Source organism: Furipterus horrens, unplaced genomic scaffold (assembly GCF_987537825.1).
Source record: "Furipterus horrens unplaced genomic scaffold, mFurHor1.1.pri manual_scaffold_3, whole genome shotgun sequence".
Taxonomy (NCBI): Eukaryota; Metazoa; Chordata; class Mammalia; order Chiroptera; family Furipteridae; genus Furipterus; species Furipterus horrens.
The window spans coordinates 39603646-39616729 of record NW_028327173.1 but is presented as its reverse complement, the minus strand read 5'-3'; the positions used below and the strand labels follow the sequence as shown (position 1 = coordinate 39616729).

General features: G+C 37.5%; 1 protein-coding gene across 1 annotated transcript in view; it reads right to left on the bottom strand.

Moving 5' to 3' along the window:
* Window positions 1–5199, bottom strand: part of PRKAA2 (protein kinase AMP-activated catalytic subunit alpha 2) — a 59512-nt gene extending 54313 nt beyond the window's left edge. Inside the window, exon 1 of the mRNA XM_090269537.1 lies at window positions 5051–5199. Coding sequence (XP_090125663.1) covers window positions 5051–5144 — 94 coding nt within the window. The 5' untranslated portion in view covers window positions 5145–5199. The remainder of the gene's footprint in view (window positions 1–5050) is intronic.
* Window positions 5200–13084: the final 7885 nt, after the last annotated feature.

Genomic DNA, 13084 nt, shown 5'->3' with positions numbered 1-13084 from the left:
CTCATGTACTTCTCACGACAGTGTAAGGGAACAGGAGGTATTATTCTCTTTTTTATAGATCAGGTGACTTTGGCTTAAGGCCACACAGCTGGCTTACAACATAGCAAAATTTCCACACCAGGTCCTCCAAATCCAGTGTTCTCTATACTATATACTATGTTGCGTTTTTGGACTTACTCTGAATCTATCCACATTGATAACATTGTTTCCTGTGGGAAATATCTTCTGAGAGTCAGTCAACTGATTTCATAAAATGAATAAAAGCCATTCACAAGTTAAGGACAAAATTACCTATGTTGAAATATATATGGTATGTAACCGCAAAAAAAAAAAAAAAAAAAAAAAAAATCTAAATAGCACATCATTTATCTAACTGTTTAAGAGAAGTGACTGAATTGATTTTGATTCAAACACTAATCTTCTGGTATTTGAAAAAATATATAGCTCCATTATTTCTAAACTAAAATCAGTTCAGCTAGTAATTTATGTAAACATTCCCTATTATTTCCACTTCATTCTTATTTTATTCATGTCCTATACCTGTGAAAAAACAAATTCCATAACTTACCCAAAATGAATACTGTATTTTAATATGAACATTAAGTATGATACAGCACAAATAAATTAGTCATTTAGAACTTTCCTCAATGTAGGCATCCAAAATATAGGGACAGATAGATTATTACAGCTCTGTCTCAAGGTTGATATCAGAAATGAAACTATTTCTAAACACAGCAAACACCACATCATACAGGGTGCAGAACTTATTCACAAAAGCCATTTGTATGACAATTTATCTTTTTTAAAGCCCTTTTATGTACCTCAACTCATTTAATTCTCATAAAAATTCTAGAAGGTAAGTAGGCTAAGTGTTGTTATTGCCATTTTACAAATGAGGAAAGAGTCACAGAGGAGTTTAATGGTTTTCCCAAAGCCATATAACTAGTAATGCAATGGAATTAAAATCCAAGGCTAATTAATGCTTTCTGACATCAATGTTCTTTCTAGAACATCAAATCATTTTATAAGTTCTCTTTAGTATGATTACTAAAGGTTACTAGTAATCTTAGTCAAGGTTACTTTTATAATAAGAAAAAACCCTGAAATACCTAGTGTTCTAATAAATTTGGGTTAAAATTGTTAGGATTCAGCACATTCATAAATAGAATGGACTGAGATATAAAAGTTGGGAATATAAAAATATAAATTTTAAGCACACATATGGAGTTTCAAAAAACTCATTTTCTCTAAATGTGAACTAAAGATATTTAAATCTTATTTTCCCAGTCCTTGATAAATAAACTATGAACATGTAAAATTATATCCTTTTAGACTTGAAACTTACAAGATAACATTCAAGGAGGGACCCCAAAACACCTGGAATTATCTTCTGGAGGGCAGATCCCTTGTAGTACAGGCTTTCCCCACTAGATGAGAGTTCTAGGAACTCATCTGTATCAGTGTAACAGCTGGTGTTGTTGTGAGAGGCTGTGTTAAACTTCAGTGGGTTTTTTTTTTTTTTTTTTTTTTTTTTGGAGACTCTTTCAATGCATTTGCCATTTCATGATGGTTGATCTATGAGCACACCTGCCTACACCACACTGCGTGTTCAGGAGTTTTTGACTAAAAACAGCATGACCCCATTCCCCAACCCTCCCTATTCACCCAAACTCGCCTCTAGCAACTTTTTTGTTTGTTTGTTTCCCAAAGACAAAAGTCCTCAACTGGAAACATTCTGCCAATGTGGTAGAGATGAAACAAAAACAGCAGAAACACTAAAAGGCATCAAAATTGATGAGTTCGAAAACTGTTTTGAGTAGTGGAAAAAAACATCTTGGTAGGTGTAATGCTTCAATAGAGAGTACTTTGAAGACTGAATTTTAAACATGTAAGAATAAATACACAATTTTTTAATAAATAAATTCTGAGGTTTTTTGGGTGTCACCCAAGTACCATGCATTTTAATTTTACATTCCATATAGCACAGACTCTGGAGTCAGAGAGCCCTGAATTTGATTGCCAATTCTGCCACTTACTATCACTGTGACCTTGGGCAACTTACTTAAAGTATCTGATCCTCAATTTCTTCATTTGTAAAATGAATCTAGTACCAAACTCAGTATCATCCTGGGAAATAAATAAAATCAAGTTCATATACAGTAATTAGAATATCGTAAAAACTAGTTCAAGTTGTAACTTGACAATAACAAATGCTGTCAAGGATGTGGCAGAAATGAGAGCCCTGATACCTTGTTGGTGGGAGTATAAAACCACTTTGAAAAACAGTGTGCTGTATCTCAAAAAGGTAAACATAAAACTATGATATGATGCAGAAATTCTATTCCTAGTTATCTAACCAAGATATATGAAAACATATGTCCACACAAAGACTTGCATATGAATGTTTGTGGTGGCATTATTTGTAAAAACCCATAACTGAAAACAATGTCCATGAACTTGTGAAGGTATAGACAGAATATAACATATCTACACATTGGAATATTATTCAGAAATAAAAACGAACAAACTACTGACACATGCTATGTCATGCATGAACCTCAAAAACACTGTCAAAGAAGCCAGACATGAGAAACTCCATACTGAATGATCCCATTTATAAGTCTCCAGAGAAAGCAAATTCATACAGACAGAAAATAGATTAGTGGTTTTCTGGGGCCAGGGTAGGAATGAGCATTAACTAGGAAAGGGCCTGAGGGATCCTGCTGTGGTGATGAAAATCTTGTAAAAGTGATCGATGCTGAAAGTTGCACTACTTGGTAAAATTATTAAAAATCATTGAGTTGTACACTTGGAATGAGTAAATTTTATGATACGTAAAATATACCTCAATAAAGCTGGTTTTTAAAAGGCATGTCCTTTTGTTTCTTGTCTGTTGAAGAATTAAATGAGTATCCTTAGATTGTAGCAAATTCTATAATTTATATTAAACAAACAATTGTATTAATTCTAACTTTGGATGGGAAAACCACAGTCTAATTTAGAGAGGCTCTAACATAGTATTAGCAACACCCCTCCAAATGGCTGCTAATCAGACAGGGGTCCTCTGGGAAAAGGAGTTCTCACAAATCAAAATACCTTCTGTTGGTCTATATTTTAACGAGTCAGTACCTGGAAGCAGCTAAGAGTAGTTCAGTAGATACAAAAGAGATTTAAGCTGTGCTTTGACAACGGGCCAGTTGATTAGATGGATGTTTCAATCTACGTTCAGATTACCATTGAAGAATTTTTACAAAATAAACTGAAATTTTAACGCAATTTGGAAGATCATAGGGTAAGTTATATATCCTGCACATGTCCAGATAGCAAGGACACCATTTGCTTGTGTAACTGCATGATGTTGAAACACAAAAGTCCTCAAAAGTGATATTTAATGATAACATTTCAAGTATTAATCCAATCCATGGATCTTCCTATATTCAGTCTACATACATTCTCCTAACTATCCACCCTTCTTATAAGATCTTTCAAAAATAACCCAGAACTTCACAGCCTTAATGGAACTTCAAAGAATTTTACACTTTTTAAGGTCTTCAAGCAAATACCACTTCATCTGTGAGGCCTCATTGAAAACTGCCATCCTCATAAACTTCCTTAGGCTCCCTTCCCTGATAGTTTTCTCATACATATAGTGATTATTGTTTGTCTTCCTCTACTTTACTGTATATATTCCACAAAAGAAGAAATTTTAATCTGGTTTTGCTCCTTGCTGTATCCCCATTGGCTACAACAGTCCCTAGCATATTGTAGGTTCTTAGTAAGTGTTTTCTGAACAAACCAAGGGGTATCATATATGTTGAATAAGAGCTGATCCTTGCCACAGAAATATGTTTCTTCTATTTAACAGACAAGATTTAAAGTCAAATTTTAAAGAAAATAGAGGCCTCATAATAAAATATCCAGACTGCCTATCCAACATTTCTACAGAAAAAAATAAGAAAAAAAAAAAAAAAAGAGCCAACATATTACTTATAATTCTGGATTCGCAACAATCAAAAGGAGAGTATTTTAATAAGCTGGCTCAAGTTCTGGAGAGAGGACAAATTAATTAAATCCCATGTGACTCTTGTTAACAACAACAAAAAGGAAAGTTTAATACTTAACTAGTAAGAAGTAAAAAAATAAATAAATAAATAATTTTTTTTTTTTCTACAGCAGCCTGTTTTTCTACACCCAACATGCGATTCTAGCACCAATAAAAACAGATCTCAGCAGAATCTGTCTTAGCAGTTCTGGCCTCCTCAGCCCCACACCTTCCAAGGTCCAACCCCAAGGAACCTTTTTTCTCCCCCATCCGAGAAGCCCTCCCAGAACCACTCACTGTACACAGGCCAACCAACCCCCAGACTCCGCAATTCTGATTAACTCCTGATCCCAGCTGCATTCCAGCCTTTCGCTCGCCCAGCAGACAGACCTCCCCTCCAGTCAGCCCCACCCACCCAAAGCCACGGAGCATGAAAAAATCCGGATGGCAGGGACCTCCAGTCTGGCCAGAACTGGAAGACATTTTACACTTCATCCTGGTTCTGCAGATTTCTGTGTGACCTTGGGCACAGTCCAAACCCTGCAGGGGTCCCCGTTCTGTCACTCTCAAGGTGAGGATTACACCTGCACCTGACACGAAATGGGAACTCGAAACCATCCGTAACGGGTGTTCCCCCCCAGTCCTATCCCTACGGTCTGAGAGCTGGAAGGGCACCTGACCGAGCGGCACAATCCCCCGGCTCCGGAGCACAGGGCACTGAGGTCCTGGAGGGAGCAGCGCCTCGCTGCCGAACAGCGGATAGGCGGCGGCACTGTCCTTGGACCCAGCGACGCCCGTCCCTCTCCAGCCGGCTCTTGCCCGGCTCCAGCCTCCGCTGCGGGGCCAGGCGGTGCCCAGTGGCGCCCGCCGCCCTCCCGAGGCCGCTCCACCTGCCGCCAGGCCCTTGCCACCGCCGCCGCACGCTCGCGGCTCCCAGGCTCCCACAGCTCGACCGGCGCTCCCGCGAGGGGCACAGCCCGGCGCAGCGGCCGCGGGCGCATACTCAACTCTTCACTTTGCCGAAGGTGCCGACGCCCAGCGTGTCTCCCAGCACGTAGTGTCCGATTTTCACCCGCCCTTCGAGCTTCTGCTTCTCAGCCATCTTCAGCGCGCGCAGCCCGGCTCGGCTGCCGCCACCCGCGCCTCTGTGCTGCCGCCGCCTACCCACAGTGCAGCGGGCCACGGGGGAGGGGGGAGCAGGCCCGGGGTGGGGGCGCCCGCCCGGCCACCGGCCCGGGGAGCGCGGGGGTGTGGGCGGGGCCGAGGCCAGCGGCAAAGGCCAATGAGCCGCGGGCGGGGCCGCCGAGCCCTAGGTGGGGCGTGGGGGCGTGGTGCGTGGAGTCCGGGCAGGAGGAGGCGACAGCCGGGGGCCGTGTCTGGGCGCTGGGGAGGGAGCGGAGGGGTGGACCCCGAGCAAGGGGCAGGGTGGACCGGAGGCAGACAGGTGTGCGAGGGTGGTGTGGACAGCGCCCCTTCCCTGAGGGTGGGGGCCCAGGGGAGAGTGATCCGTGGGGACCTGTGATGATGAACACAGAAGGAAGGGAGAATGTGAGGATGACATTAGGGCAGAGTCGTCGGGAATGGAAAGAGGGGGAAGTAGAATTTGAAGAGAAACGGGCTCAAGGTGTGGGGAGAGAGGGGATGTAAAGAAACGACAACATGAGTCTAAGGAATATCGGGTAAGAAGCGGTGGGGAAGAGCCTCCATCCAAGGGCAGTGGGAGAGGAGCCTCAAGGAAGTTTCTCAGACCATGGGCTGAGTATTTTTGATACAGGACATGGCACCTGAAGAACATTCTTTGCTCTGTTCAATCGTCCTCCTCTACGTGTATTATAATCAATTATTTTATCCTGAAGATGCAAGACACCCTGTCCTCCCGAGCTTTCAATCCTAATTTACACAAAGTTCTCCAATAAATCACAGTCCCACAACTGGCTTTGAACACATGCTTGTATAATAGTATTGAAATAGTTTACAATAGAATGCGCAGAGATGGTTAAAGAAATGAAACGAGAAACTGAATGAAGTGAGCATAGAAAGTTAAATACATACAGACAAAGAGGGATTGTAAAGAGCAAGGGCAATATAAGACCACAAATTAAAGAAAAAATAAACACGATAAAGACAGAAGTGGGAGTTGGGGGGGGGGCAGGGCGTGAGTGAGAGGAAACTAGAAGCATGACGCCCAGACACAGTCTTAAAGACAGGCAAGAATTTAGTAATGAAATGATCTTGTATTCCTCCCTTCTTCTCTCCCTCCCTCCCTCCTTTTCTTCCTTCCATTGCCCTGTTCTTTAATGTTGCCTATCTTACAAAGATTAAAAATTATTTACTGTTTGATGATAAATGTTTAAGGAAATGTTTAATATTGTGCATGACAATAGAGTTTCAAGGTCACATTCCTCCAACACTTATCACACTTTATATGTATAAAGAGAGAAATGTATTGATAGAAAAAATAAGATGTAACAAAAGTTTATTTTGTGAGAAATGATAAATACACAAATGACAAACACATCCATTCTAGTTGAGACACTAAAACAATTTGAGAACTGATCACAGCTTATAAATTATAGATATCACAGCTGTTAACAGAGGCTATTTTTATTCATTCTTGAGATCATCTTTCTTGGTGGCAAGAAGTATCATTTGAGAATCACTCTACCTAGCTGGCAATTTGGAGAAAATAGCCAGTTGTTTTTGATAGTGAACCTTCATTTGGTTGAAGGTCACTCCATCAGTATTCATTCAAGAGAGTAAGAAAACAAAATACCTATTCAGCTTTTGAGATACAAGATGTATGTCTGTCTCTTGTTCTAACATCCCATTAAAAAATGTTGAAACTCAATTAGTTTGCTTTCTTGAAGCTACATGAAGAAAGACTATAGAAAGATACTTTAACATTCTGCACTGTCTTAACTATTTGTTGATAAATACAACAAATTATTGTATATTTCATAACTATGATTCTTACCGAGGTACTATGAACCACTTGTAGCTTCATTTTTATGCCAAACAAGTGTATGATTACTTGTTGATTAAAAAGTTCATTTAAAGACAATCATCTCATTTAATTGTCATAAAGGAAACATTATTATCCCAATTTTATAGAGGATAAAACTTAGTTTTACCTTTTCTGATTTGCCCAAGGTTAATCAGCAAAGTGGCAGAGTCAGAACTCATATCTAGTTCCAACTTGTTTTTTATCTTTCCGCTATACCACAGCTGCCTAATAAAAACATGGTGCTCACCAATACTCTACAGTTGTCAGAATTATAGCTCCATTCTTGTATTTTTATTATTTTTAGGGAAGACCAAAAATATACACTTTAAACTTATATTTATAGCTCTTTTCCTGACTTTTGCTTGGAGGAAAGATTGACTGTTAACAGAGCAAGAGTGGGAAAGGACAACTCTGGTGGCAGCCTCAGCCTTTTGCTTGCCCTGAATATTGATTGCAACATTGCCTCTCCCTACCCAGCAGTACAAACTTGACAGTTAATCAGATCAAATCTCTTTAACAGTCAAGCTCCTTGAAGGTTTTGCTCCCCAAAGATGTTCTGTTAAATACAATATCCCCCAATTTATTATTTTCCAATAATGTTTCCATTCTTAACCCTAGTCTGTTACTGCCTTATCCTCCTATTGCTGGGTGAGGGATTATTTCGCTTCAGATATTCTAAAGCAGGGCCTGAATATGTGAATGATGGAGTACTACTGACCTGATATCCTAGAGTCCACTTGTATTATCAGTAACCAGTTCTTTCAAGTCTTTGTGCAGGGTTACCATATCAGTGAGACCTGCCTACTCAGACCAACCCTGTTTAAATTGCAGTTTTATCTCACCTGTACTCCTTAACTTCCTCAACTTATTACTAGCATACTATTTACTTACTATGTTTTTTGTTTTGTCTCTCTCCCCAACTAGAATGTAAGCTTCATAAGAGAGTTTCTTTCTTTTGTTTACTGATGTATCCTCAGTTCCCAGAGCAGTGCCTTACAAATTATAAGCACCAAAGTATGTTTGAGTTCTATGATATTTGAAGTTTATACAATGTGAGGGACTTCTTTATGGAAAAAAATTGCAAAATTGGGTTTGAAAGTAAATATTTCTTTGAAATGAAAAGAAAAAAAACTATGTATAAATATTTGACAACACAAACATCCCCAAATTCAGAAATACAAATCTTTATAAATTAACTATCACACATACTTTTATAATGCTTGTTTTCTACATTTTTGGGCTGCATATTTTTTTATTGCCTCTTCATATTTTGTAATACTTTTATAGAGAGAATAGAAATATAATTCTGTCCTTCCTCTGTCCTGATTGAGCAAGTTTTGATCACATGTTACTCTTCAGGATTTCTATAGCACCTTTTAAAAAGATTTTACTTACTTATTTTTAGAGAGAAGGGAAGGCAGGAGGAGAGAGAGAGAGAGAAAGACATCAGTTGGTTGCCCTCTCTATGCGCCCCACCTGAGGATTGAAATGCAACCCAAGCATGTGCCCTGACCAGGAATTGAACCAGTTACCTTTCACTTTGTAGTTCGGTGCCCAACCAACTGAGCCACACCAGTCAGGGTTCCATAGCATTTTTTCATATAACCAATATAACATTTATCAGTTCTGTTATTTTACACACACACACACACACACACACACACACATATATATATATATATATATATAATTCATATATCCTATTTTATATATACTTCATATATATAAATGAACATTTCATATATTTATGTATGAATAAAACATACTCTGTCTGCTATTTCTAGGACCTAACACAACCTGGTACATCATTCCAGAAATATTTGTTGAATTAAAATAAAAAAGATGGTTACCAAGCTCTGGAATCAAGGAACAAGAATGCAGGGAAGAGCACTTTAAAAAGAAGTCAAGGTTAATAGCAGATTCATTTTATTCATATACATATTAAATACAAAGAATAATTTTCCATCTTGTGTAGCAGTCATTATTAGTGAGGTTGAAGATAAGCATAAACCAGAACATACTAGACCTTATAGATTTATAATAAGGTGTTCCTGTATTGTTATCCAGTTTAAAATAAAAAGAAAGCTGGATACTCAGTGATTGCTAAAGTGTGTTGATGATACCTTATATGCAATTCAAGCCAAATAATAAGCTCTTTTTCCATTTTTATTATGAAAATGTTCAAGCATATACTAAAGTAGTATACATAACCTCCACTCTCAATGATTATCAAAACTGTCAATATTTACCAATCTACCTTTGCATTTAAAAAACATGTTTGTCTCCTGGGGTGTCTTAATGCAAATAACCAGACAGATTAATTCACTGGTAAGTGCTGGTATATAGCACTAACAGATAAGAACTTTTTAGCATAACCACACTGCCACTATCACAGCTACCAAAGTTAACTATAATTCCTTACTATTATGGAATACCCACTATGTTAAATTTTCTCTTATTGTCTTAAAAACATGATTTTAGTTTGGGTTTATTCTCAACAGTACCAAAAAAGTCTACAGTTACCATTTGTTGCTATAGCTCTTACCTCTCTTTTAATCTATAATGGTTTCTCCTCTCTCTCTTTATAAAAATTTTATTTATTGAAAAGTTGGGTCATATCAACTGTTGAATATTCCAAACACTGTTGGATTCGGCTCAATAATGTTTTTATAACAAGAGGTATATGGTGATCAGGAATAATTATTTAGAAACAAAACTTCTGAGTTCATGTCCCATGTTAGCCACTGAGCAGTGTCCTTAAACAGGTTGCTTCACATATCCTTGGTACAACTAGTAGCGTTGAACTGAATAATATTTAAAATTCTTTTTCTTTGTTAAGAAACTCAATTCCAAACCCCATTCCCCATTTTAGAATGAAACTATCAAAAGAAAAAGATAGGCTAAGCTATAGTTCAAGGTATCTCAACAAACTGAACTTGGTACATTTTTTCCCCTATACACATTTACCCCTTGACATTTATTATTATAGGTTTGTAAGGTTGAGGGAATAATATGACCTGGCCCAGCCCCTTTAAAAAGATCAGTAGAGGCAATACTTAAAACCCTTTCAAGGAAATGTTATACATAATTTTGAAATGTAATCTTTAGCAGGTACCCTAGTAACAAATATTAAACCTAAGGTAACCCATTTTCATTTCATAGCTGAGAACATTTCTAAATTGCTTCAATATGAATCAACATGGTAATTTTCAGTGCAGCTGAGAAAAAATAAAACATTCTGGATCAGATTTCCCCTATGAACAGATACATTAATTAGAATAACAAAGGTTATTTGCTTTGCTGTATAAACATTATGGATCTAACAGCATTTTTAGAATCTTGCTTTCATGTGTGTGTTGACAGCCTGTCTGAAAAAAGCTCAAAAACACTTCTAGATTAGTTGAATCAATTATTTCCCCCCTGGCATGGATTTTGTGCCTATCTATAATACACAGAACACTTTAAACTGGTGAGGTTTGATTGAGGAGATACCAATGTCACCTTGAATTAATTAGCATTTTTGTTATGGTTGGGCTTTGGAATGGAAACAACCCTTGATAAAACTATACAGTAGACATATTATTTGAAGTCTTCAATAACACACTTTTAATGATCTCAAGTGGGTGTTAACATTTTAGCTCTTGGCTCAATCCTGTTAACACTAACAACAAAGCTTTTATGTGATTAATTAGTGCAAACTTAAGATCAGTTACATAATTTCAAAATTTCCAAATGTTTTGTAAATAATAAAATAATTCTCCCTCCAAGAATAAAGACCTTAAAAATAGCCAGAAAATTCAATTAAAAAAAAAATTTAGAGTGCTGGTTTACACTATGTGCCCTTTAAAGGCTCTTAATTCTGAGGTTATGATTCTATGGAATCAAATGTGTTACTAAATGCTTTAAAGTATTGATTAATAAACTTTTCCCCATTGAATTTTAAAATATTGAGATGTTTTAAAAATGATACGTTCCGAGACCCCCCAGTAGATATCTGAAACCAAGGGTGGTACCAACCTTATATATACAATGTTTTCTCCTATATACACATACCCATTATAACATTTAATTTATAATTTAGGCACAGTAGGAGGTTAACAACAATAACTAACAATAAAGTAAAACAAAACAATATATTGTAATGAGTTATGTAAATGTGGTCACTTTCTCTCAAAATATCTGATAACTGACCTGATAACCTAGACAGATATTAAGTGACTAATGGGTGGATAGTGTATACAGCTTGAATACCCTAGACAAAAGGATGATTCATGTCTAGGGCCAGAGAGAGCAGGAAAACGCAAGATTTCATCATGCTACTCAGAATGGCATGCAACTTAAAACTTCTGTAATATTTTATTTAATGTTTTTGAACCATGATTGACTCATCAGGGTAACTGAAACCACAGAAAGTGAAGCCACAGATAAGGGGGGATTACTCTATAATATAATGTAATGTTAGTGGCAAGTGCTGTAAAAAAAATAAGCAAAATAAATGCATAAAAAGATGAAAATGGGAGGAAGGATAGAATAGTCATTTTATATAGGTTGTCAAAGAAAGTCTCTCTGAGAATGTAGTATTTGAGACCTGAAATCACGTGAAAGAAGGAGCCATTGAAATATCTGGGATAAGAGCATTCCAGAGAAGAGGAGGAGCAAATGCAAAGCCCGAGACAATAACAATAGCAAACTGGAGGAAGAGCAAGAAGGCCAATGTGTCCAGAGGGGTGAGTACAAGAATGAGAATGCAAGTAGACTGCCTAGAGCCAGATCATACTGGACAGACTAAATCAGAAGTGTTGGGTTTTTTAAAAGTGCAATTACATATTTCTGGAGGGTTTTTGAACAAGAGTGATGCAATATGAATTACAAACTCAAAGGATTTCTCTAGATGGCTGTGTGGAAAAGAGTCATAAGATGGTAAAAATGGAAGCAAAAAACTAATTAAGAGGCTATGTAGTAGACCATTTGAGTGCTGACAGTAACTTAAACTAGAGTTGTAGCAGTGAAATGGTGGAAGGCATTCAGATTCAGCATATATTTTGATATCAGCACCATTTGCCAGCGGTTCAATGAGATGTGTGAGAAGAATCACAAAAGAGGAATCAAAGACTCAGATTTTTGGCCCATACAACTAGGTGAACATAGGTGCCATAGACTGAAATGGAAAAGACTTCATGAGAAATAAGTTAGGAGGAAGGGGATCAGAAGGAGGAACAAAATTCTGCTTGACCTTGGTAAGTTTGAGATGTTTAATAGACATTCAAAAGGACATATCAAGTAGGTAGCTGACCATGAGATGTGAACTTCAGGGGAGAGGTTCAGACTGAAAATGTAGGTTTTAAAATCATCAGCATATGTATCATATAGCTGAATCTCTTAGGAAGTGAATATAAACAACAAAAGAAATTGATTCTCAGACTGAGATATCCCAGATTTAGAAATCTGTAAAAGTAGAGGAGTTAGCAAAAAATACTGAAAAGGAATATCCACTAAGATAGGAGGAAATTTAAGAAAGTATTATCTAATGGAAGGAGACAACTTGGGGTGGGGAACAGAATACAATATACAGATGATGTATTATAGAAACTGTACACCTGAAACCTACATAAGTCTATTAGCCAATGTCACCCCAATAAAATGAATAAAATATAAAAACAAAAAAGAAAGTATTAACAATATTTCAAGACACTGTTATCAACCATGTCTAATGCTACCAATATATTAAGGGAGATTAGAATGAAGAGTTGACTATTGGATCTGATGACCTAGACAAAGGATTCTGTAGTGGAATGATGGAGATAAAAGTCAGAGTGGAGTAAGTTTAGGAGAAAATTACAGTGAAGAAATAGACAAGGTGATTCTATACAATTCTTTCAAGTTTTTCTATGAAAGGGAGCAGAAAAGTTTTTGCATTTTGCTCTGAAGGGGGGATGTGGAGACAAGGGTGGATTTTTTAGAATGAGGGAAAATACAACATACTTGCATGCTGATGGGAATGGTCCAGTAGAAAAGTAAAAAGTGATGGTGTTAGAGTG